At 35.3% G+C, this 27,846-nt stretch overlaps 1 protein-coding gene across 1 annotated transcript; it reads left to right on the forward strand.

The window, feature by feature from the left end:
• On the forward strand, nt 1-27,484 carry scml4 (Scm polycomb group protein like 4). Its single transcript, XM_058756327.1, is given in 10 exon segments — nt 1-274; nt 4,163-4,400; nt 13,672-13,898; nt 15,043-15,169; nt 18,550-18,729; nt 18,732-18,749; nt 19,767-19,967; nt 21,081-21,284; nt 22,686-22,831; nt 23,722-27,484. Coding segments are annotated over 9 exon segments (1,431 nt in total). The 5' UTR covers nt 1-274; nt 4,163-4,198; the 3' UTR covers nt 23,848-27,484.
• The last annotated feature ends 362 nt before the right edge of the window (nt 27,485-27,846 follow it).

Below are 27,846 nucleotides of genomic sequence, written 5' to 3' on the forward strand. Positions count from 1 at the left end.
CCCACTGGAACGCGATTTTTACCGGGAATCCCCTCTGAAAAGCGATTGGGCTAGTTTTGCTGAGAAAACCGGCACCGCACGTTAAAAATAATTTCCCGACTGAGAAAATGCACGTGAACTCAAGTCCGAAAGCTCTAATAATACAAGTCCAACAGTTCTTTGTAGTAACGCGAGCGTGCTGTTTTCACATTCCGACTTAAAATCACAACTCTGGAAATGAGAGCATCCGAGGAGCGCGTGAATGCAGAAATTACACTTGCTCTGACTGCAGCAGGTAGCCTTCCATTAACTAACTAACGTTAGGCTAAACATGCTTAAATAAAAATGCCTAAAGCTAAAATTCTCGTATTCACGTTTTTAAACCTGTTGTCCAACAAAAGAGAACATTATAAACTTTTTAGTCCACAACACCAGTTAAATGCTTCCTTTTGTGATTTGATGTAGCTTGATGTTCCATAGGCTACATCGATTAGCAATGGATTATAAATATACTTAATTATTATGAAAATACCAGAGAATAACACAGATAAACTATACATTGTCGTAGTCGAGTGTTTTATCATTCAGAACGTTTATATCTTGTTTACTCAGTGACCAGAGCTGGCAGATTACTTACAAATTGTAATCCGTTACTGATTCCAGATTACATGACAAAAATTGTAGTCGGTAACGTAATCCGTTACATTGCACATTTTAGGTAATATAATCAGATTACTTTTAGATTACTTTTGATTCAACTCGTTTATCACATCGATTTAAATAGCATTATCTTGTACCATAATGATGGAAAAAATGCAAAGTGTAAGAAAACTTGTTCCATTCATTGTAATTTACAACATGAAGTGCATTAAACATTATATTACATCAAGGTTTCCCAAACTAGAGTTCGTAAAGGAACTGCAGGGGGGTTGTGGGTTTAATGAAAAGCTGACAATTAATCATAAAAAAATTAAAATGAAAATAAATCATTTTAAAACAAACTCCCTTTCGAGAAAAGTCTCTTCACTCGGTAGCCATATTTGCAACGCCTCCGGGCAGCTCATACAAGACCAATCTTAATGAATGGGGGAATCCTGAAATCTCAAAAACTACTCGTTGAACTCACAATTAAATTACATATGTCAAATCAGCAAGAAAAATATGAAATTAATTGCCCCATGAATGTTGTTTATTGTGCTAAATAGCGTTTAAAAAGCTTATTTTTCAGGCTAGACCAGCCAATGTGCATGTGGAGTCATAACATGCTTAAGACTGTGTGTGTGCATTGGCTTGTCTAGTCAGGTTTCTATGGGAAATTTGGCTCTTTTCTTTTAGAAGGTGGGACTATTCCTCCATATTGCGCGTTGCAGTTTCTCCCATTCATAAGTATAGGAGTAAATAAAACACTTACTAAAAAAGATTTTTATTTACCTGCATGCCATATGATCATTAATCAACATCAAAGAAACCGTGAACATGCAAATGTGTTACTTAATTATTTAAATATTTATTTAAAAATCTCAGGGGTACTTAAAGCAAATATATTTGGTGAATAAGGTTTAGATGACAAAAAGTTTGGAATGCCTGCATTACATGCAACTAAGAAATAAGGTGAATATGTGCATTTTAATTAGTTATAATTAATAATACATGGTTAAAAAAACCTACAGAGTAATAATTCAAATAAAAACGAATGTGTTCATCAGTAGTTGACGCAATATTGAAACCCTTCTTAAACCTGAAATGATTTTTGTAAATCCAGTGGTCAAATTCTTTCACCACCTGACTAATGATGACTGATCTTTGTGTGAATGTCCACAAAACTGGACTATATATATGTATATAATCGGTAGGCTATTTTAGAAAGGAAAGTTTAAAAGATGAAAAAGAGAAATTAGGGAGAATCAATGAATTATGAATCATTTATTGCTATTTTGTGAATAATATGTAATCATGTAATCCATAAAAAAGTAACTGTAGTCTGATTACGAGTATTTTAAAATGTAACTTTCTCTGATTACAAGTACTTAATTGGGATTTCCTGGAGCTTCATGAGTTCCGCTCATGGGCGTCGCTAGGCCGTTTTTAGGGGGGCTTTAGCACCCCTTCATTTCTGCTCAGCCCCCCTAAAAATCTTGCGATTCTTCCCCTTTAAATTTCAAATGAAAACGGCAGCAGACTTCGGCTCCTCTCCATCTTTCTGCGCGTTCTTCAAATCCACAGACTGCGGTGGCGCAGAGGAGAGGACAAGGTGTGTGTTTATGATAGATTGTTATAATATCTACATCTATGCAGTTCTTTGTCATAAATACAGTTTACAAAAAGTCATGGGAGAGCAATCGGTTTCCAATCTACTGTAAAGTTTCTTTCAGCAGTAGCAGCAGTTTCTTTCAGCGAAAGCCCTTAACACATATGATGACTTTATAAAACGATCATGTTATTGCTATTTTCATTTGAAAATTTAGCTTTCGATATAGAACATAATATTACAGTGCATGTGGCATTAACTACCATACAGTTATGCATAGAAATGATTAAAGACAGTGACAGACAGCACTCAGTCAATGCACTCATTTTAATTTCATATCAGAGTGATTGACAGATTGAAACATTGTGTGTGTGTGTGTGTTTTGTATTAATTTAAAAAAATAATTTTTATTGTTTGAATTGAATTTATGTAGAACGTTTCTACAATTTTTTGTACAAATTTTCAATCAATTTTTTTGTAAATATTTATTTATTTTTTATTATTATACCTTCATTGGGGGCTGAGCCCCCCTAAAATGAAAATCCTAGAATTGTCCCTGGTTCCGCTACTTCTGTGACTGGATATGTGGATCTTTTGTGTGTGGGCATCCTCTGGGGTCCAGTATGAATGAAAGACATCATGTGTTTAGTGCCGATGGCCAATCCAATTATTAGTTGGTCATTTCTATTTATTTTTTATTGTTTTAAAAAAATGTTTTATAAGTATCGGTTCAGTCACAGTTTAGGCACAGGTCCCGTTTTAAAAGTATCGATTTGGCACCAGTATCGAAAAAAAAACCAAACGATACCCAACCCTACCAGTGATTGGGTCATGAATGGCTGCCAAGACATATTCCTTTGCCAAATGAAGCATTGGTCTGATCGTTTATTGTGCTGACAAAGATGCTTGAGAAACTCTAATCCAATGACTACTTCAATACCCTGATTTAGGGTTAATGAAATCATCCCTTACACTTCAAATGTTACTTGTACTTGCTTTTATGTGTGAAACTGGAATTCTGGTGGGTATTTAAAGCTGCTGGAATTTGTTATCCAAGTCCAAATGTAACTTAGATAAAGCTGTGTTACCCTACCTTACACGTATGTCTATTTGGATTATTTGAACTAGAAACACAAAGAATAATCAGTCATAGACTGGATGGCTATTAAATTTTACTAGTTTTTTGCTAGCCATTGTTAACATCCATTCAGGTCACTGTCCAAGCCACCTTGATGTATCTCTTGAAGCTTGATGTTGAAAGTTTCTTGGCATTATTTAGTATCACTGATAGATTATTTTGTTCATATTTTAAATTAGAATTAATAAAATTATTATTATTTTTTTTTAGTTTTCATTTTAATTTTAGTTGAAGGTTAGTAGTGTTGTTTTGTTTAGAAGTTTAGTAACTTTAAACAAAAATGAGAAATATTGCTAAAATAAAAAAATAAATAATTAAAAAAAATGTGTTTTTTTCCCCAAAAAAATATAAATGCATAATAAAATAATAATTTACATTTTGACATAATATAATTTTTTTTTTACCGTATTTTGTTTTCTCAGGGACCACCTACTTTCTGGGGGAAAATAGTTAGGATGTACTATATCCATAAAATAATTGTTAGAATAGTAAGAATGTATCGTTTCAATTGCAAATCTCGAAAGATTTGTGAATATAGATCCCTTTAAATTCCCAGTCTTAGTATAATACATTTTAAAAATTGATGATGACAATAAGTTGCTGCAGTCTGTTTGTTTTCCACTCTTCTACTCAGAAAGTGGTGGAATTGAACATTCATTGGGAATTTTGTTCTAATCTGATGTTAGACAACTTGTGTACCTTAAAGAAACTATATATGTCCCTCAGCGGTGTAGCTGAGAATTGTATGATGCACACTGCTCTAATGTTCTCGATATGTGTGTGTTTGTGTCTCCCAGTGTAATGTTTTGGTCGATGTGTGAGTCGCTGTGGGAATGAGACTGCGTGGCAGGGATTTGGAGGATTCCACTGTCTCCTGGATACCAAGCGTCCTGGGTGTGCAGAGCGTCAGGCTCCGCCTTCGCCTTGATCGCCGTGACGACAGGGGGAGGGGCCTTTGGCAACTGGTTGACCTGGGAGAGGAAGCGCAGAGTGGGCGTCGGATACGAGACAGGACGCCTCCTACTTGTTCTCAGAGTAAGACATTGATTCATAATAACTGCAGTTCACAAACATAAAACCCTTGATTGCTCCTGAATTACCAAGGTGTTGTTTGAAATTCTAAGAGCTTTGTGTGGATGGCTAATAGTGTTGGGCGATATGCTCCATAGTCCTATCATCAACCTATGCGATCACCGATACATGATATTATCATGCTAATTTATTTAATTGTTTACTTACTTAGTTTTATAGCCGGAGAGTGAACCAACTCCAGGATACTGTAGCCTAATGTTAGTGTAATCTGTTAACTACACATTATATCTTTTTAGTCAAGTAGCATATGGATGTCTTGATATTCCTCAGTTATTCAAGCAGCAGATACATCATCAATGACTTCAGTCCAGCGCGAGTTTATGCAGTTTAAAAAACTCTCCCATGATAATCAGTGAAGCTGTCTCTTATACTTGCATTGCACGCACATCTGCACTTTTTTGTTTATGATGAGAGAATTCGCAAGAGAGTGAAATTCAGTCAGCGAGACACGCACTCAACAACAAAACACCGGTGTTTCAGCGATGACTCATCTGAACGCCTCTGATTGGCCATTGCATGCATGAACTCAACGGAATCGTGTGTGATTGATTATAACGTGCAACACTGTAAAAACGCGTAAAGAGAAATACAGTGGAACACATATGCTCAAATAGTAATTAGATAATAATACTAGCCTAATAATAATAATAATTGTCTTGATATCGTCAAAAGCATCAGGTATCTTTGACTATCATCAAATCGACTATCGACTATCGACTATCGTCTATTGGCATAACCCTAAGCTAAGAGTTATATTAGCGTTCTTGATGTTGTTTCCTCACTTCCTGTTCATGACTGAAAAAGGTCAGATCTATAGACAGTGTATAAAATGCTATTTTTGCATACAGAGACCTGTTTGTATAATACTCAGGGTTTTACCATCATTAAGAGGGATTTAGATGGCTCTCCAGCTGGTGAAAAGGACCTGCAAAGATATGAGAATAGAATAATTGGGCACAAGAGGAAAAAAACAGTATTAGAGAGGATAAGATAGACAGAAAGAAAAGAAGAGTGAGAAGATCCTCTGTTCATTACATTGGACCCTGGGATTCAGCACTGCTTGGCTCCAAAAAGATTAATGGAGATTAATGTGTGTCGTTCTTAATTATTGCAGTCACTATTCTCACGCTGTGTATGAAGAAAGACAGATGTTCTTTCCAGTTTTTTGCTTTTTGGAGGGAAATAGTATATAGCACTATAATGGTCTTAGACATATACTAATTTTTGGTGCTATTTTTTATATTTTGATCACATGGTCTTTAGTATCAGGGTTCCCTTGTTTGTTGCTATGGCAACGTGCCATGTATGAAGTAAATAACTTCTTGCCGTTGTTTGTGAGGGGTAACACATCAAATTATAATTTTTTTCTTTCTTCACAAAACCCCTCCTCTGTGCTAGGCGTTGGCTGGAGTTGCTTGCTTTTTTTTCTTTTGTTATTTTGGTTTGAGTTAGTAGATATGCGTGTGTGAGTGCACAATTTGTATTGCACGTTTTGTGCATGTGTGCAATCAGTGGGAATGTTTTAGGTATAATTTCCAGTCAATGGCTGCAGGCAATTCTGGGCATGTGACTTTGAAACCAGAAAATTGATGATGGTTCTCTGTTTAGTTCACCTAGAGCTTTTGTTCCAGTCGACATGTCAAATTGGTAGTTTAACATTAGTGTGTGTGAACATTATAAAATGCTAGTTAAACAATTAGCTTTGAATCCAGTTATGCTTTAAATCTGAATGCAATGAGGTATTTAGATTACTGTATGCTGTTCTTGTCAGAAAATAGTAACAATAATGATAGAAAATTGTTTACTTGTCTCCTCATGCCATTTTAATCTAAGGTAATGTAACATCCCACATGAAAAAATACTATAGTAATTTATAGTAAATACTGTAGTCTTTTTGAACCATACTATAGTAAAGGACTTGAATTAATTTGTTGTGGTAATTCTATAGTTGCTGTGGTAATATAACAACTATTGTAATATAAACAAATTACTTTACCCAATACTGTACTGTGTTTTCTACAACTATAGGGTGTATTTTACTACAATACACTACAGTTTACTGTAGTAAAAACTGAAGTATACTACAGTATTTATTTTAGTTTATCAGTTCACCATAGTTAATACTAAAGTATGCTGTATCATTCATTAACAAAGTGTTGTAAATACTATAATATATACAGTATAATACACTTTACTATAGTATGGTTGAAAAACACTATAGTATTTACTATAGTATTTTTTCATGTGGGATGCTTCAGGCTTTTGTCCATCTTCCTCTCTTTCTCATTCATTTACATAGACACATACACACACACACACACACAGTAGTTGTCCCTCATCTGCAGTGTTAATGGGTTTGAGATGATTGAGTTGCCACTAAAGATGAATCCATGACTTTAATTAACTTTTGATTTATTGGCTTCTGTATTCCAGGCATAATTAGAAATTAAATATAGCAATCAGCTGGATGGGTGAATGGCACCCAGCTCTGCGTCAGGCTGTCTAAATGTATTTCACAGAGTGCAGTGTCCAGGGAGACAGTCGTTTTATATTTCACTGGTTCTCAGCTGATAGGTCATATTCTATGCTTTTGTATTCTGAACCGTTTTGATGCTGTGTTAGGTCACCACTAGGTTCTAGTGTTAAATCTGGGTCCTGAAGCAAAACTTGTATAAGTGTTTTGTATGGAGGCTTTGGTTTGGTGAATACTTGTCAGGCTAGCTGGGTTTCCAGCACAGTTTCCATGAGTTTGCTTTTTGTTTGTGGTTTGTGTCCTCTTAGTGGCCAGTATCGCTGCTCCCTAGAAACCACTGTCTGTCAGCCATGGGAGCGGATGTGATTTCTGTGATAGCAGCTAGTGCTCTGCCAGCAAGATTCTTCACAAGTCCCAAAGATAATAACCTTTCTTTCTTTCTTTCTTTCTTTCTTTCTTTCTTTCTTTCTTTCTTTCTTTCTTTCTATGCTGGCTTTTATTTCAGCATTGGCAAGTGCTGTTGTCATAGCAACCCACGTTGATTATTGATCTTGCTGATGACCCATTTGATTTTGTATACGTCTGTTGTTGTTTGAACTTTGCTGGTGCTGTTGTTTCTGTGTTCACGTGATCATACATTTGTTGTTTTCAAAGCATGTGACTCTGTTGTTAAAGGTACACATCCTAACTATATTTTACACATTTTATAATATTGTAATATTATAATTTATGTATTTAGCAGTACATTTATTTTTATTATATATAGGCCTATATATTTTCATTCCACTGCAAATTATGGCATGATGATCCTGAAATTGAACTGTTTTTTTTTCAGTTCTGTTTGTTTGTGTGCATGTGTGTGTGTGTGTGTGTGTGTGTGTGTGTGTGTGTGTGTGTGGTTAGACTTGAAAGACAATTGGCTCGACCTTCAGTTGACCTGGAAGCAGTTTATCACATGCAAGTATCCATGTGGGAGGTCAAGGACAGGTCAGTTTGATAGACGGCATGTGAAAGAGTGTGGGTGTGTGTGTGTGTGTGTATGAGTGGTCCTCATGTTCCCTGCGTTATATGGACCAAATGCCCTCACAAGGATATACCAGTACATTTTGACCTTGTGGGGACATTTTATGGTCCCCATGAGGAAACAGGCTTATAAATCATTTAGAAAAATCTTTTTTGAAAATCTAAAATAGCAGAAAGTTTTGTGTAAGGGTTAGATTTAGGGGTAGGGGAAGTGATAGAAAATACAGTTTGTACAGTATAAAAATCATTATGTCTATGGAATGTCTCTATAAAACATGGAAACCCAACATGTGTGTGTGCTTTGTGATGGTACTTTTATAGTACTTGTAGTTTTCTTGTAGCAGTGAAGTGCTGATATAGAAGGGGCCAAAATGTAATTTATTGCCTCACTGCCCAATGGCTTAACCTTTTCATACAAAGACTTTTCCTGAATCTTATTTCACTGTCCAGCTTACATAGTGGTTAATCTTTTGCTTGTGTATCTAACAACATTATCCTGGACAGAGCAAGTCAGCAGATATATGGCTACATTGTCTGTACACTCGCCAGCATGTGACAGTGTGTGTGGTACACGAGCCAGACTCCCCCACCTCCAAACACACACACACACACACACACACACCACCGACTCAGGGAGTGCTACACATTCCCAGCGTTCTTCTGAGGGGGGTCGGAAGGAAAGGAGGAAGCTTCTTTCACTCTGTACAGTGCTAGGACTCAGTCTTTCAGAGCAGTGTTGAGATTATCCACTAGTTCAATGATAAGACCAAGAATTGGGGGCTTTAACCAAAGGCACCTTTTGAAATCGTCTGCTTTAGTTTGTCTGGTTGAATGCATGTAGTATATGCACTACATGGTCAGTGAAGCAACCTTCTCAGTGACCATAAGACAAGTGACTAGCACTTCCACTGATGAGTTATTGTTATAGCAAAGTGAAAACTGATGAAACTAAGGTGCCTTATTATGGCTTGTGCTCAGAAGCATTCAGGCTGATGATTCAGTGTTTGTGTTGTTGATAATAGATGAGTTAAATATCTCTTCTGGTTTGCCTTTCAATTTAATGTGGCCTGTACTAGTTTTTGGACATGTGATCTTTCATTTGGTTGATTTCTTGGATTTTATTGTGCTGTTTGTGGCATTAAAATCACAGTGTTTCTGTTATTTAAATCTATATGACGTGTGTCGGTGCACATTTAACACTTTGTGATTGATTTGATAGTATTCTACTTACTAAAATATAAAGTGGTGGTGGGCCTTCTATGACTCACAATAAAGCACCTGAATTTTAATAAAAGAGGGGCAGCGTATTACTGTATATATAGCTCGATAATACCTCAATTATTCAGAGATATTGTTAATGTTACATACATCAGTTAAAATATTGTTCTCCAAGCTTCTATAAAAATTGTTTCAGACAATGTGATTACATGCAGTTAGAGTATTTAAATATTACCTAAATGAGAATAGTGTTTTCAAGAGCTGGGGACAGGCATTTATTTATTTATTTTCCCTTAATAATTAAACAAATATTTTACAATATTAGATATTAATTACTACCCCTCAAGTGTCATTAAATTATATAACAACACTCTGTTTGAACTATTAAAATCAGTTTGTTGCAAAAGTATACATATTGTCTTGTTAAATACGTCAATAATTTTTACTTCTATTTTGTTATATTAAAAAAAAAAAAAAAAAAAAAAAATAAATATATATATATATATATATATATATATATATATATATATATATTTAACTTATATAAATGTAATCTATACAAGCTTGTTTATTTATTTATTTAGTGGTGTAGTTGTCTGCAGAATTTGTTTACATTATTTAAACTCTGGGAAAGAACTCGAAATTGGTTTCATGCCCACATAATGTGACAAAACGCATGCGTAATTTATGCGTTTTTTATTTTTATTTTTTTTTGAGGATTTTTAAAGTCTAACTAGGCTGGCGATTTGTTCTAGTTTATCCTGTAGATTTAAACCTGCACTGAGAATCAGGAAATTCCAATTTACGTATTGAATATTTTTATTTGTAATATATATATATATATATATATATTATTTTTTATTATTATTTTTTTTTAAATATTGCTATATTACTTTTTTTTTTTTTTTTATTAATATAATCCATTATTTATTAAATTTACAGTAGGCTATATTAATTATTACATGTCCAAAAAGGAAATCGAATAAAATGTGTAATAGAAAAACTGTTTACATCATGAGTAGTATTTTTCAAATCAACTAGCTTAAACATAAATTCAGCCCCATTAGCTTTTGGCAGTGGGCATAGCATTTTGGGAGTCTTGGCTGCTCTAAACGCTGCTGTAGTGTAAATTATTCCGCAGGCTCTGCATCAGCTTATGACTATGGCAAAGGGAGGATGTTAGGCGCCTAGTTGCCATGACGACAGAAAGGGGACGAAGTAGCGGCTGCGGAGCGCGCGGTGGTATCGCGAGCGCGCCGTGGCTCTCAGGGCTGGCGGGGCTTTCAGAAGCGGCCGGTCTGTGAAGCGACAGAGGCAGGGAAGCGAGTTTGATACGCGGTTCTTGACATTGCTGATAACGATTCCGCTCCAGCGCTGAGAGCTCGGTGAGTGTTCATACATTTAAAATGTGTTTACGTGCCACTGATTTCGCAGTGAGATTAGGAGATAAGGAAGGAAGAGCTCGCGCAATGCAATGCTGCTCGTAAACATGAACACGCGCATGTGGAACGGTGCTCTATTTTTGACGCTCTATTTTTAATGGCGCGCTCTCTCTTTCAGGCTGCTTTCTGGACGTTTTGCCGGGCACCGGTTTTCTGTCATTGGAAGTAGGATAAAATCTTGTATCTGTAGGAAAAACCATTGTGCGTGAGAAATAGATTAATGTAATTACGCATGGCCTGGCTGATGCATGGGAAAGAGAGAGAGAGAGAGCGCAGGTGAGCGGAAATGATCTGATGTTTAGAAAGTGCATATATGAATATCATTTGAAATTGGGGTCATCCCTATTTGTCTTGTAAACAAGTAATAATAACTAAAATAGATGATTCCTTTATATTTCGTTTATAATGTAGCACATGGAATGTGCTACTTGATGTTTTGTGCAGATAACTTTTTGTATTCTTACTATTTGTCATATAGTCTCATGAATGTTTATCTGGAAAAGCAGAAAAGTAGATTCATGTCATTTTATTATCACAGCTGAGCTTCAAAGTGTCTATTGTCTGTACAGACTATGCACAGCTAATGCACTTCACATATTGCATTGCATATTTATCACCCACCCTTTAAAAATGAATATGAAAGTAGCGTGTTCTGTGTATTTAGACACAGAATCAATACAAATAATTAGAAGGTAGCATAATAATTAAAATGATCAATAATTATCGCAATTTATTATTATTATTGTTATTATTTTAACTGTAGTTATGAGAAGTAATTCATAATATGCATTACTAATTTCTTTGTCCAAGATATCATAATTAAATAATTAGATCCTAAAATTCCACCTTAAAAGGTCCCAGTTCAACAGAGTTCCAGGGAATACTTACTTAAATAGGAAGGATGAGAGAGGAGGAGAGCAGGGGAAGCCGTCTGTCAGGGCCGATCTTGAGGCCAGGCGCCACAGCTGGAGGGGGAGGGGATGAGAGTGAATGAGGACTGGGGGAGGGGGACTGACTGAGAGAGAGAGAGAGAGAGAGTTGGAAGAGCGGAGGATAGTGAAGATGCTTTTATGTGGCTCAGTGTCTGTTTCTTCCACAGTCTGCACAGTGTAGGCCACCTCACAGCTTCACCATCAAGGTTTTGTTCTTCAAATAATTCATACCAGCCCAGTTTCATATGTTTAGGGTTTATGAAGTATGTTTTTCTGGTATTTACACAGTAAATATGATGGTAATATGTAATTATGGATGGTCTGTATGTTATATTTTTTGTGCATTGTTTCTATTTTTTAATTTGCTGTAGTACTAAGTACTATTATCTTGTTTGTTTCACTGTGATGTTTCCAGGAACAACTGCTAGTTTGCAGGTTGCACTACAGGTTGCAGTGTTTGAGCTGTGGTCATGTGTTTGAGTTGAACTCTCAGAATAAATATGTTAAAACATTGACTGTTATTTGAATTCAAACTGTTTTGGTTTTGGTTGGTTTGATGTTTGTTTTCTGTGAATTAAGGGAAAGGGAAATTCCAGGGTTCCCACGGTCATAGAAAACCTGGAAATATCAGGGAGTCTTAAAACTGATTTCTAGCCCCTGGAAAAAACATGGAAATGAAAATCCTAATAATAAAATGCAAAGTATAATTGAAAGTTCAATAGATAATATCTTCTTCTGTAGTGAAGTTCAGTTTTAAACTATTTTATCAGCTGCAATATATATATATATATATATATATATATATATATATATATATATATATATATATATATATATATATATATATATATATATATATATACACAGTAGTGCTGTCAAATGATTAATCGTGATTAATCGCATCCAAAATAAAAGTTTTTGTTTACATTATATATGTATGTGTACTGTGCATATTTATTATATATATATATATATAAATATACACACACATATAGTATATATTTTGAAAATATTTACGTTTATACATTTATATATTCATATTCTTATGTTTTATATAACATAAATATTTATTATATAACATAACATATTGTTCTTAAATATATACATGCATGTGTTTGTGTTTATATATACACAGTATGCACACATATATTATGTAAACAAAAACTTTTATTTTGGATGCGATTAATTGTTTGACAGCACTTATAATATATATATATAAATATGGGACCCTGGACCACAAAACCAGTCATAAGAATCACGGGTATATTTGTAACAATAGCCAACAATACATTGTATGGGTCAAAATGATCGATTTTTCTTTCAAGCAAAAAATCATTATGATATTAAGTAAAGTATGTTCCATGAAGATATTTTAAAAATATATCAAAACTTAATTTTTGATTTCTTAATATGCATTGCTATGGTCTTAATTTGGACAACTTTAAAGGCGATTTTTCTCAATATTTAGATTTTTTTGCACCCTCAGATTCCTCAGACTCAGCCAAATATCATCCTATCCTAACAAACCATACATCAATGTATTTATTCAGCTTTCAGATGATGTATAAATCTCAATTAAAAACAAAATGACCCTTATGACTGGTTTTGTGGTCCAGGGTCAATCATTTCTTATACGCTATTCTAATTTAATAATTTCTATAGTTATGCTCAGTTCTAAATTTCAGCTAAAATTGCTATATTGTTTATTTTTATATATTTTTTTTCTTTCAGATTACTAAAATTATCCAGTAATCACGAATGACTGACGAATGAAAAATCATGGAAATTCATTGGTCTAAAGGTGTGGGAACCCAAAATTTCATACTTGACTACATATATTTCTGTGTATGCGTGTTTTGGTTGGTGGTGTGTTGAAGAGTTTTATGATGAATTTATGGTTGGATGTTAAAAAGTTGTGGTTTTTGTCTTGGTTTTGTTTATAACAGTAGACACGTGTACTCCTTATACAATTCAATGTATTTGTAAAGTAAAATCTCCAACACATGATGCAGAATGACAATTTTTTACTTTAAATCAAGAAAAGCATGTGACCTATTGTATTAAAAATAATTAAATATCAATGTAAATACAGTTTAACATTCTGACATTGTGTTTTTCTCTCTCAGGTCTGATGAGTATTCCTGCTACTGCATCAGTTCAATCAGGGGGTGTAGAGATGCAATCACCTGGGGCCATTAGCCCCTCCTTCCTCCCGCCCCCAAGTGGAAAAGTTCCAGGTCGCAAGAGGGGTCGCCCACCCCTAAAGAGGCACCCGGAATATCAGAGTCGCTACCCAGAATCCCTCCCACCCATTAAAGTGCCTAAGAAGAGAGGGAGGAAGCCTGGCTTTAAGGTCAGCAAATATCAAAGTGTTTGTGTGTCTGTTTAAATACGCGCATGCATGCATAGGCCACAAAGATAAGGCCTTTTCACTGTTCAAACGTGTCTACCAAATGCATAAATGTCATCAAGTGGTGCATTTGAGTGCATAATGGTGCGTGTGTAACACTTATGATGCTTTAGCTAGAGGAACAGAGTAATGCTTTGTAGGTAGGCCCATCTGATGTTGACTGTACAAGAGAAGGAGGTGATAGGGTGGTTGTTCTTTGACTGATGTATCTGCAGTCTGCTGCTGCTGAGTTATTTTTAGCCGTGTGCCTGAGCACAAGCCTCATAATGTCGCTGCTGCTGATTTAAAGAGCAACACGCTACCACAATGTGTGTGCATGTTAGAAGATTTGCAGTAGACACAGTGCAAATATATTCTTGCTTAACCTAAACCTGATGGTTATTGCTTTTTATAGCAGTGTTAGGGAGAGTTAATCTTCCAAAACACATATTTTACGTCATTTTACGATTTACGATGATTTTTAATTGGGTTATTTCCTGTCTATCAGGAAATTGTTAACACATTCTGTGTAAAAAGGGTTAAATAGGGATTTTGGACATGGGGAACCCCAAAATTTGGTGCCCTAGGCAAGATCTGGTCCAGTCTCATATATCTTTCTTTTGATGCGAGTCATCCCGGGTTCAAAAACTTTTAAATAAACCAAGCAAATTTGCTACTTGATGTATAACAGAAACGGTGGTATTTGGCTGCTTTTTATTTTGTGATTTCATTGTGATGGAGTGTGACTCACTAAATAGAGACAAATAGAGACATTGTTCCTGCTCATTTTAATATAGCATGTAATTTTTAAAAAGGAAACATTAATATCTAGATATCTGGGCCTTGCAGTATTATTTGTATGATTAGGATAATAGACATGTTTTAAAATTAATAATAATAATATTTTACTGCCTTTAAAGAAGTATAGATGTATATCACTGTAGTAATAACAACAATAATATATATATTAAATATGGACTGGGATATTTTTTATTATAATAAAAATCTTATATTATAATATGCATGTTATATTTATGTTTTATAAATATCTAAATATTATTATTAATAATAATAATAACAAATATGATGTGTGTGTTTTTTTTAATAGCTGAAGTCTCGCTTGATGACACCCCTAGCCATCTCTCCTCCCAGCAGCACCCCGGAGCCAGACATGAGTTCAATCCCCCAGGATGCTGCTACTATCCCCCACTCAGCCACCCCACAGGTCCTCACAGGTAACCAAAGCACACAAACTTCTGCAGACTGCCAGTTTTACTATTTGCAGTGTTGCTGTGCCAATCCCAGAAACTAGTAACCTGCTCTTACTATTAAGGGAATAATAAAATGTGAGCATTAGAGGAATCACTGTCCTCAGAGGAGTCACATTATGACTCAGTGCCATCTCATTCTCTTTTTTGTGGCCAGTGGGGACTGTAACTCTACCCATATATTGGAGTTATGATAACTGTTATTTTATCAAGATGGTATGTGTGTCTGGGGGGGTGGGGGGCACATCGCATCATATCATGACCAGCCCAGATATTTTTTCTTATCTGTTATTTAGGGCAACAATATCTATTACAGTTAAACTATGAGAATGTGTTGCCTCTTTTGTTTAATTTGTATTAATTCTCTGACCTAATCTAATCTTACAGAAAGTTTTTTACAATAAGTTTTGTAAAAAGTTAAATATTTTTGAAAGAGGTCTCTTATACTTATGAAAGCTAAAATTTTTATTGAAAACTGTAAAAACAGCAATATTGTGAAATATTACAATTTAAATAACTGATTTCTAATTTAAAATGTAATTTATTCCTGAGGCAAAGCTTTCAGTGTCACACGACCCTTCCGGAAATCATTCATTCTCAGTTGATGCTCAAGAAATATTTCTTATTATCGATGTTGAAAACAGTTTTTCTGCTGAATATTTTTTGTGAAAAACATTTTTGAAGGATTTTTGGAAAAGTTCAAAAGAGCAGTATTTATTTGAATTAGAAATTTTTGTAACAATGCAACTTCTGACATTTTATTATTTATTTAATGCATTCTTCTTTTTTCTTTTTTTTTAAAGTATGCACCCAATAGTTGTGAATGGTCATGTATCTTTGATTAATTATATAGTCCACTTCAGCTGCTGATCCATGCACCTAAATATTAAGCATTCAAATATTGTTGTGCCAGTTGTGATAAGACTTCAATACATTGATCTGTCAGTCCAAACTCAGTCTGTGTGAATGTAGCCAGTAATGATTTCATACGGCACAGACACACTCAATCTTTGAGGTCAGGACCCAGTGGTCTGCACGGACTGCCCATCCAATTGGCAATAACATCCATCACTAGAAGGAGAGGGAACAGAGAGAAAAGAGTAGTTACATCTCTTATTTTAAAGGTTAATGGGTGTGAGAGTCTCAAGGGACATTATTGAGGGACCTGACTGCTCTTGCCTGGGAGGCATTATCATCCAATTTATCTCTTTATTACAGTGGAGAGATCAATTCTGTTCTGCTACATTGTTTTTTTTAGTGGAATATTTTTAAAAAATTAGCTGAGAATGAATTCACATCCTAACTATAGCACGTGTGGTTTAAATTCTGCCTTTCAATGAGTGGAGGCTGCATCTCAATGCACCTGTCTGGTTCTCCATGAGGTCTACTTTAAACATGAGAAGATGTGACGGTACGGCTAAACTCAATCCTGAGTTCTCAGAGCTTAATCCCTTTGCTGTAGGGAGCAGTTGCCGAACAAGAGGCTTTTGTCTGCCCACCAGGTTTCTAGACTTTAATTCTTTGTACAGCGGAAGAGTCACGCTCTCTTTTAGTCCCTTTACCATGTTCATTTTGTCCAGATTCATGCTGATGCTTTCATATGTTTGACATCAGCATATTGCCTTTAATTCTTTGAAGACAGAAATTTGACAAAACATCTCAATGCTCACAAACCTGTGTTCCAGTATGTGTGTAATCTGTGGGACTTGTTGCGGCTGCTGGTGGAGGTCATGACCTTGATGACCTGAGGTCATTGTTAATAGCTTTTGAGCTTGAAAATGTGTTTGCTTGTGAATGTTAAATTATATTGCCTTTCCTGAGTGTGCAACATTTTCAGTGTCTGTAGGTCTACATGTCTGGCATGTCAGTAATCTTGCTATCAGTTATCTATTTTAAGGCTTTGTGTGTCATATCAGTCCTCCCACACTCAATGTTCATTGACTTTATCCTGTTACACATTCTTAAACACACGCACAGGCTATTTTTTTGCGATTATTTTAGCCCATGGGCGGCACAGGGAGTGTTTGTGTGTGTGTGTCTGACTCCTGGTCATGGCGCTTCTAGATGACAGACGACGGAGGAAATCCCTCAGCATGGCAATCTGTCAGATTAAAGCATTCGCATGCTGCAGACGAGCGAGGGAAGTCAGTGGGGACAGATTGTGTGGGAGGATTTGGGAGGGGGGCAAGTGATTGGTGGATTCCTACACAGGCTGCTTTCTCTCTTTTTCTGGCTCTCTTTTTGTTTCTGTGGTAATGCATACAAAATCTATTGTTTTTTGTTAAGATGACTCGCTCACGCTTGTATTTTTCCTCGTTTGTAAGTCACTTGAGATAAATGAATACATGGAAATGGTTCCTATTGAGGGGGGTTGGTTTTATTTTGGGTAATCAAAAATGTATTGCCTGCGGTTGGCTCATAAAACCACAGATGATTTTTAGGCATGATTTACAGTATGTGATATAGTTTAAAGACATTACCTCAAGAAGTGCAGCAAGATTTATTTGTATTATGCTTTGTATTTTTAAGTGTGTGAATTTAGTATTTTAATTACACTTTCAATTCAGGTTTAATTTTGTTGAATTATTCCTTTTTCAGGTAAACAACTATTTAAATACACAGGATAAAACACTGTGAAACCTAAGCTGTCACATGAGCCGAGATTTTATTGTCATGTCTTTCCTCCTTTGCCTCCCACCCTTTCTTTTATTGCTTGTCTCTTGGGTCCCATGATAAGGACGTGATATCTTCTTATATATGAAATGCAGTTCTCCTTTCCTGACCTCTGGAAACGATCTATAAAAGTGGTCTCAAATATTTGAAGATTCCTTGACAAATATTTGAGCCAAAGGATTTAAAAGTAAAATCTCAGACATGCACTGTGTGCCAATCTTTCAGTGTATGCGTGTTGCACAATTACATGTGGGCATTGTCTTTATAGGTCATGAATTCATTTTGGATTATTGTGGTGACATGTTATTTGTGCTATTCATTTGCTGTGCTTTTAAAGTGACTTATTGCTACAGTTACACAAACACTTAAGGATATGTCACCAGCTAACCAAATAAAATCATTTTCAAAACTCTCAAAAGCAAGATCAAAGCTAATTACCCTGCACAGCATTGCAATTAACTGTGGTGTTTAACTTTGCTTTTTTTTCTCTAAGGTAATCAGACAACGGCTTGAATGTGTACTGATAAAAAGATATGCCATTACAGCAGTTTTATATCATGCTTATTCCATCATAAATGCAGATATTGCTAATTCTACACAGTTACTATAAGAAATATCTTTCTGTTCATCTCTCTCTTTTTCTCCATCTCTAAAATCTCTCCATCTTATTACAGTGTGTATCTACGTGAATAAGCATGTGAACACGGGTCCTATCCTGGACAGGCAGAAGGTGCTGCAGCTGCCCGATCACCTGGGTCCTGCCAGGCCCTCTGTGGTGCTGCAGCAGGCAGTACAGGGCTGCATTGACAGTGCGTTTCAGCAGAAAGCCGTCTTCACCCTGCTTACTGAGGGCTACGGGGAGAAAAGATCTCAGGTTAATTTGCATGCCAACACAAATGTGTGCCTCCATTCTGATTATCATTCTGCATTCTGATGTTCATCCTTTATATGCACTGCTCAAAAGCTTGAGGCTGGTAAGATAAAAAAAGGAAATTAATGCTTTTATTCTGCAAGGATGCATTAAATTGATCGAAAGTAATGGTAAAGACTTTTTATGTTACAAAAGATTTCTATTTCAAACAAATGCTGTTCATTTGAACTTTCTTTTCATCAAAAAATCCTGAAAAAAAAAAAATGTATCCCAGTTTCTACAAAAATATTAATCGGCACAAGAGTTTCAGACATTTCAACAACATTTAGTGATATTAACTGATAATATTAAGAAATGTTTCTTGAGCATAAAATCAGCATATTAGAATGATTTCTAAATGATCATGTGACACTGAAGTCTGGAGTAATAGAAAATTACATTTTAAAATTTATTAAAATATGTTGTTTGCATTTTAATTTTTTTTTTTTTTTTACTATATTTTTATCAAATAAATTCAGCCTTGGTGAGCGTAAGAGGTTTATTTCAAAAACAATTTGTACAGTTTTAATTATGTGATTTGATAGGTATATTGTCCAGAGCAGATTAATCTATCAGTATTTAGCCATTTTGAGGTTATCATCAATAATAACTATGATTATCAGATAATATTACCATCATCTATATTAATTGATAATGCACAATTTCTGTTTTCATGCTTTAGAGTAAATAAATAAATGTATTTATAAATGTATTTGTATTTTAAATTAAGTTTGAAATGTAACAAACTTTCAGTATTTCAAATGAATTTAAACAACTATAGTATGTATTTAAAATGTTACATATATTAAAAGATATTTGCATTTGCATCGGCCACTCTGATGTAAAACTGTATGTAATGTCTACGTATACGTATAACGCAGACTCTGTGAAATAAAGTCTTGCTGTATAAGTATTATTAAGACAATTTTCAACAATGTGCAATTTACTTGAATTTAAACACTCTTTGTTTCTCTTCCTCAGCCACCTTTGATGGTAAGCAGCATTTGTTGAGTTTGCCAGTGGTCAACAGCGTGGGCTACGTCCTACGCTTCCTCAAGAAGTTGTGCCGAAGCCTGTTGTGTGAGAACCTCTTCAGTGACCAGCCCATCGCCCCTTCATCGTCTCCCTCCTCCTCTTCTTCATTCCACGCTGAAAAGCACTCAGACGGACAGCCCAAGTCAAGTGCGTGCTCATCAAGCTTTTACGTGACCTCTGTTCTTCTACTCTTTCATACCCTTCTTCTGCCCTTTAATAGAGCTGTATTTACATTTTCCCCAATACAATCGACACAGCATAACTTAGGTTTTATATATTAGACTGTTTTTTGGTTTTGGATGTTTTGTAATTTGGCAATTTGGTTGCATCTGCACTCTTTTCTGTTGCTGTCAAATTTGCCCTTCTGAAAATGCAGAGGAGGCCTTTAGTGCAAGCTGAGCTTTTTAAGTGGCAGTGAAAGGTTGAGTGCCTCTGTGAGTGGCCTGTGGTTTGAGTGTTTAAATTCTGTTGGCTCCATCTCTCTCCCTCTCTCTCCCTCTCTCTCTCTCTTTCTCTCTCTCATTCCTGCCTGAATGTGGTTTTGGAGCTCTAGAGATTAGACCATTAACTTCAGTATAACACTGAATCTTGCCACACAGCTACACAGGCAAAGGTTCTGTCATGACTCAGTCCCATGTCAATGGTTAACGTGGTTAAGAGAGGAAAACCTACTCTCGAAGGTGCCTATATACACTGTATGTATATCAGTGTTTCCTGCAGACAGCTGTGTTTGCTGTGGCAGAAACCACTGTCTACCCCATAATTTGACCTACATAAACTACATTTAAAAAATACTACAACTACATAACAATACTATTTTGTTTATATATATATATAGTAATTCTTTCTTTAATTGATTTTATATATTTATTGAAAAACCTGTTATTAATGATATTTAATGGTTTTAAAACCTTAAGTCTACAAACATTCTGTGTCCGACATGACAAAATATTCAGTGAGTTTATTTGGTGAAAAATTTGTTAGACTGTTTTAAACTCATAACTGTGCATTTATGCGATTTCATTGAAAGCTTCGCTTTTTTGTGAATCAGACTACACTAGTCATTCTGTATGTTTGCTTTTGAGTGATGAAAGACATAGAAAGATGTGTTTTCTTAGGATTCATTTTGCATGCATGTATATAATTTGGTTTGGACTAAACCATGCAGGACAATCTGCACTCAAGAAAGCAATAATTAGCTTGAGCCAAATGAAGCCTTTGCATGCATTATTTCCCTAAATTGCATTTCTTTTTGTGCAGCAGACTCAATGGTGGACGATTACCATGGCGATTCAATGGACCCCAAGCGCTATTCGGTTGACAGCGACTCTGCCTATGGTGCGATGTCCTCACCGTACACAGCGAGTAAACCTGCGTATGGTTTTCGTTCTGGCACTGCCTACTCTGGAGGCGTGTGCAGGCAGGCAGCCAGTCCCAGCACATTCCAGGAAGGAAACAGAAGTGGTAAGAGAGGAAATGTCCACTTATTCACAGAGGCAGCAATAGTGTTTCCGCACTACTTTAAAACTATGTTTTTAGATGAGAAGATGCTCACTATATGTGAGAAGACATCAAGAAAGAATCAAAACACTGAAAACTAAATGATTTCTGCGACGCGGAATCCAGTCATAAATGGAATTTACTGTATAACGCAGAATGTCATGGAATTTGCCAAATTTTGGATGAATAAATCTAAATTAGGTCAGTACACTTATCAAAACGTGATATGGACTAGCATCTGTGAATATAAAGCTGCAAAGTACTATTTAAATATGAATCCTGCATGTTCTGCATGTTCAGAGTGTGAATGAAAGGTGCAGACGCGCACTTTCATTTACTACACACATACTGAAGCATGCGTGATGCTCGCTGTGTTTTCAGACTCTGCCGCCTCAATATATGAGTACATGAACACATGAACTTCATGAGCATTTCTTCTGAGAAAAAACTATCATCGTATCAGATAAACAGAGAAACTTAAAGGTCTTCACAACAACCCATCAAAATAAAAGTTCGGTTTAAACTGTGACAGAAATATATTACTTCATGTAATGATAGTACTTTTACTACAAACAAAACTATTAAAACATTATTTTTAAGTAATATTTACAAAAAAAATTATTTACCAGAATTTATATACCAGAAAAATGTAACTACACAACACAGTATTTCTGGGGGAAAAAATAAAATCAATTATTTAGAGATGCTTTTGATTATCAAAACTTTATGAACAATTAAAATGGAATACAGAAAATTAATGGAAAACAGTATTTGGTAAAATAAAGCTAAACTTCAGAAACAAATTAAACCTATTTCATAGGGCTTTAAAAATTTAATATCTGTTAAACGTTCAATAAATTGCTGTTAAATTGTGTGAGTTTCATGATTTCAATTAATTAGACATGTTTTTTGATTAATAAAATTGTATTTAACCATTAAAACAGAGTCTAGAAAAATTAAAACAGAAAAAATGTAATTTGGAAAACACATAAACGGAATGTGGGAAAAAAATAAAACGGATTTCATAGGGCCCTATATACACACTGTACCAGTGGATTTCAAGAGCAGAAAATTTATAATTATGCCAAGCTCTAAAATATTTTATTAGGTAGAAATTGAGTGATACATTTAAAAAAACAAACAAAAAAAACCTTCAAACTAACTGAATTGAGGCATGGGGTCTTCTGTTGTGGACAATGGAGGGCCTTGGGTTCAATAAGGTTGGAAACCACTGGTATAGTATACTGATTAACAACATCTCTCAGTATTTTTACCCTCACAGCTTGGACATGAATTTGCCCAAAATTTGATGGCAACCAAGAATAAAATCCTTGCCATCTCTGAACCTGATTTCTCTTTATCTAGCCTACAGTCCATCCCCAGAGGGAGGGGAGGCAAAGCCCCCACCCAGCAAGGATCCCTCCAGGTGGAGTGTGGATGAGGTGGTGTGGTTTATCAAGGATGCAGACCCTCAAGCATTGGGCCCTCACGTGGATCTCTTCAGAAAGCATGTGAGTTTGATTGACACATTTATTTACTAGTGGCAAACAAACACCATGTGTTGAACATTTCGTCAGATAAGAAATCCCTATGTGGGTAACACTAGTTCAGTTTCGAGTTAGAAAACCCTGGATATGATCAACTGTGTGTTTTCACAACTCACGCTTTCAGAAGCAATTCAAGTTCACATAATTGTTAAAATAACCACCTGAGCTGAATGTTACATGAAACTTTTTTGCACATAGCTTATTTAGATTAGAACAAAAGAAAAGCACAATTTAACACTATCTAATGAAATTGAATTTACTCTTCCATCCAGGGCTGCACACTTAGCCGAATTGAAATTGGAATCGTGTGCATTATTAAAGTGCAAAAGCCTGTGATTTAATTAAATGTGGAAATGAGTCCATCTCAGTAGGTGCTCTGAGTATGGTGGTTATGTGTAAATTGTAATTGGAAAGCGCTGCAGGTTCACTTTAGCTTCACATTTATGTATCTCGCCACATGTTTGCTACAAGTGAAGAAATAGAGGGGGAGATGATTATTATTTAAGTTGGATTATAAATATTATTATAAGTATGTTGGCTCAACAGAGTAAATTGTCCTAGAGCTTTCAAGCCTTGACCACCAAACTCAGATCAGATGCAACATTCAAATTTTGCTTATCTAGTTAATATTTGTACCATTACTGCTTCACAGCAAAGTTCTTTACTATTTTGTTTTTAAGCTCTGCTTCCACTCTGCACCACTCACATAATGTAGTTTCTATTATCACAGTATTTGTTCAAATCATTGTCATTTTGGACCAGATTTTTATGACATCTTCACTAGCAGTATTGTAAAACATTATTTCATGTGTACAGTAAGCATTCTGTTGTGCACATTGTGATTACTTTTTCAGGAGATTGATGGGGATGCTCTTCTTCTCCTGAAGAGTGACATGATCATGAAGTACCTGGGACTCAAACTGGGCCCAGCTCTCAAGCTCTGCTACCACATCGACAAGCTAAAACAGAACAAGTTCTGACCTGTCTCTGCACCCTACAAACACACACAGATGGATTCACTCAGTATTTACTGGCGCTCTCATTTGTTGTAGTACAGGACGATTTTGTCCCCTCTCCCCACCCCCCACACTCTGGTCATTTAAGGACAAGTACCAGACAATTTTTTTTACTTGCGTGGTTCGTCTGCCTGTATATTGGGACATTTTACTGACCAGAACATTTCCTTGTTCTAATTTTAAGTGTACAAGCGTTTTATTGACTACTTGATACTGAACACTGCTTGAATCAAATAGCAAGTCATCTCAGCTGATTTCTGGGATTTGAGTTATCTGTCTTCAAGCGAGAGTTGTGCAGATGAGTTCTAAGTGTAAATCATGCTTTTTCAAATGGGCGTCATAACAAACATATTAAGTCACAGACAAATGAGCTCCAATTTATTCAGAGCCATGGACTCTGTCTAAATCCCTGTGAACTTCAGCCACCTGCTGGTGAAGTGGAGTCACTGCAGTTCTGTGACATTTACTACCATTGTTACCAGGAACCATTCAGCTTTTTTTTTTTTTTTTGGAGAGCTACTTCAAAGGCCGCTAACCTGGGAGATCTGTTACAAACAGAATTCAGCATTGTGCTTTTGACTGAACAGATACAGTACGCACACAGTTTTGGCAGGGTACAACTATGAACACTTCCACTTTGCAACCAGCAAATAACAGGCACAAATGCAACTCGACTCAGCAATGGACCATTCACACCATCTTTGGAAAGCCTCCTTGGCAGCCTAAATCAGAACTAAACAGGATACACTACTAGGCAGTTAAAAATGGTGCATTACAAACATAGTAATGCATACCAGGTGCTGTCTCTCAACCAGCAAGTCAAGTTAATTAAAACAACTATACTGGTACAGTACATTTCTTACTGTGGACCAAATTCACTGAGAGGTCTCATTAGTCTCAAAATTTCTTGTTTTTTACTCTTTTCAATTTGCTCTGATTCTACACAAATGTCAGCTTATGATTTTCTTAGAAAATGCGAAGCACTTTACAATAATGTTCAGTTCATTCAATGCATTGGGTATCATGAACTAACAATGAACTATACTTTTACAGCATTTATTAATCTAGGTTAATGATTATTTCTACATATACTACTGTTTGGGTTTAGTAAGAAAGTAAATAATTTTTTTCAGCAAGGATGCATTTAACTGATCAAAACTAACAGTAAAGACATGGTTTCCACAAAAATACTAGTAGCACAACTTTTTCAGCATTGATAAGAAATCTTAATCATCAAACTAAAATTACTTTTGAAGGATCACGTGACACTGAAAATGAGTAATGATGCTGAAAATTCAGCTTTGACATCACAGGAATAAATTTTAAATTCTAATAATATTTCACAATATGACTGTTTTCACTGTATTTTTGATCAGATAAATGCAGCCTTGCTCAGCATGAGACTTTCAAAAACATTTCAAAATCTACCCACTCTTCAAGTGCAACTTTTCAACGGTAGTTTACACTTTTTTTTTATATTTGAAGTTGCATGAATTAATAATACCGTTATAAACAAATATAAATTAACAATGCACAATAGCATATTTATAAATTACCATTAGCCCAGATTAATAAATGATGTAAAAATGTTAGTTTACATACCTAATTAATTAACAAATGTAAACAAATTGAACTTTACTGTAGTGTTGCAACAAAATGCACGACATGTTTCAGCCTATTTTTTAAATGTAACATGTTGACTTTGATGTGGGTTAGACATGAATTTTCTTTCATAAACGTACAGTGTATATGTGAACAGAATCTAAAGTGCTTCTCTGACCATATGTTGCTGTCAAACACCAAGGAAATGTGTGAAAGAGTCATTTAAGTCTCCTTTTCAGGTAATAATTCTTCTTATTAGTATTTTTTTATTGAGCAAAAATGGCATTCAGAATCACTGTATTGCTTTTCAGACAGGCGAATTTAAGAGATCGTTCATGCAAAATGAACTTTTTGTCATCGTTTATTAACCCTCATGTCGTTCCAAGACTTCCAGTGAAATTCAGTTCTGTTCCACAGGAAAGTCTATGAATGACGTGATGGTGAGTAAATGATGACAGATTTGCCATTTTTAGGTGAACTATCCCTTTAAGTCCGCCTTGATGATGTCATACGTATCCAAAAATGGATTACACCGAAGTGTACAACTTTTCTGTATCCGCAATCATGTGTAAATACGATAATTTATGTGATAATCACAGATGAAATCTACCATTTCTTAAGTTAAAGAGCGAATTAAGTACAGTTTAGATCCAATCATCGATGAACACATCCAGCTTTAACATGGAATCAGTTTTGCTGTGCTAGACTTCATTGTTGTATAATCTGCCTCTTAAAGCGACTGCTATGCTAAACTGAGCATCTGTACAGAATCATTGTTTAGAATTTTGAAACAGGGAGGCTTTTGAGTTGTTGTTTTTTTCCTTTTCATGTAGCATCAGTTGTTGGGGAATAGCTTTCTCAATGAAAAATGTAGGCACCAGTAAGAAATAAAGTGAAATAATCAGTGAGCTCTTAAATCTGGTGCCAAGAGGTCAGTAAATCTATACTGATTTGAAAAGTAGAGTATTCATTTTTTCATAAACAGTTGGAAGAATTAAATCCCAAAATCATGTGATGTTTTTAACACAGAGGCCCAACATTATAGAAATGAATTATGTTCCCATGTGTGATGCTCAAACTCTTGTATTAGCTTTAAAAGCAGTTTTATTTTCTTTCAGTCATGTACTCAAACAGTGGGAATATCTTTTTAGTTTTAAAAGCCCTTTAACTGAGTAATAGCAGCACTGAGCTTTTAAATATGTTTCTAAGCACTCCGTTCTATGGCTGCACTTAACTAAATCCTACTTCATGTAGGAAGCCTTGCCACTTTCATAAAATCTTTAATCATTTTTAGTGCCGTTTATGACCTCACACAAATATTCTGCTGACATTGACTGGCTCTGATGTTCCTGGCTAGATATTGTCAATGTTTGTGACAGGAATATGAGTGGGCTTTTAGGGGTAATCTTTTCTTCAGTTCAGCTCTGGATCATTTTGTGTGTGCATATGTCAGGTTTGCGTTTGCCTCCGCACCATGTCATTCCTTGTCATTTTTTATATAATGAAAAATGTAAGTGTACATTTATGGATGCTGCTCTTGATGATAGTCCCATGTAAGGCTGTTGAAATTTGTCAGCTCACAAAAGAGTTTTAATGGAAAAAGGACTACAACACGGACCATTCATGTTGGTGCTATAATATGACTGTGTATTTAACAAATAATGATTTTATGCATATGATTTTATGGTTGGTTTGCTTTATTTCTTCAGATAGGCTTCAGTGTTGTGAACTCTCGTGACTGACGACAGGCTCTGCGTTGCGTGTCTGTTTGTGAGGTTAATATAGAGCATTATGAAAGAGTCAGAATAAAGCATTATGAACACTCTAACTGTATTTGTAGTTCTGTATATGGTTGTCACTAAATATATCGCTGTTTGTATTTCCTGTATTTCTGCTCTTGTGCAGACAGACACAACTCAGTGCAAACCAGAACGTACATACAAAAGTTGCACCATGTTCAAGGCCATTCTTAAACTTTTCTAATAAAGTCTTTTCTGCACTTGTGAGAATGTAGAATGTTCTAACACCTCCCAAACTTCAGACATCTAGTCTTGTTTTGCAGAGCAACATGGCTGTTGTGCCAACAGTTCACCAATGCATAAATAGCAGTTTAAAACTGTATGTATTTGTTTTAATAATTGTTTTAAATGTCTTTGTTTTAAAAATAGATATTTCAAATGAATTGGACAAATAAACATTGAAACAAAATGTTTTAAAAATGTAGTAAATAATACATCAAAATGATCAAATTGGTATAAATTGATATTTAAAATGGTATTATTTGAAAAAGTATTTTTATTGAATACACTGTGGCACTCCTAGTCCTCCATATGAAGACACTTAAGTTAGACCTTAAAAATT

Source organism: Onychostoma macrolepis, chromosome 20, assembly GCF_012432095.1.
Source record: "Onychostoma macrolepis isolate SWU-2019 chromosome 20, ASM1243209v1, whole genome shotgun sequence".
Taxonomy (NCBI): Eukaryota; Metazoa; Chordata; class Actinopteri; order Cypriniformes; family Cyprinidae; genus Onychostoma; species Onychostoma macrolepis.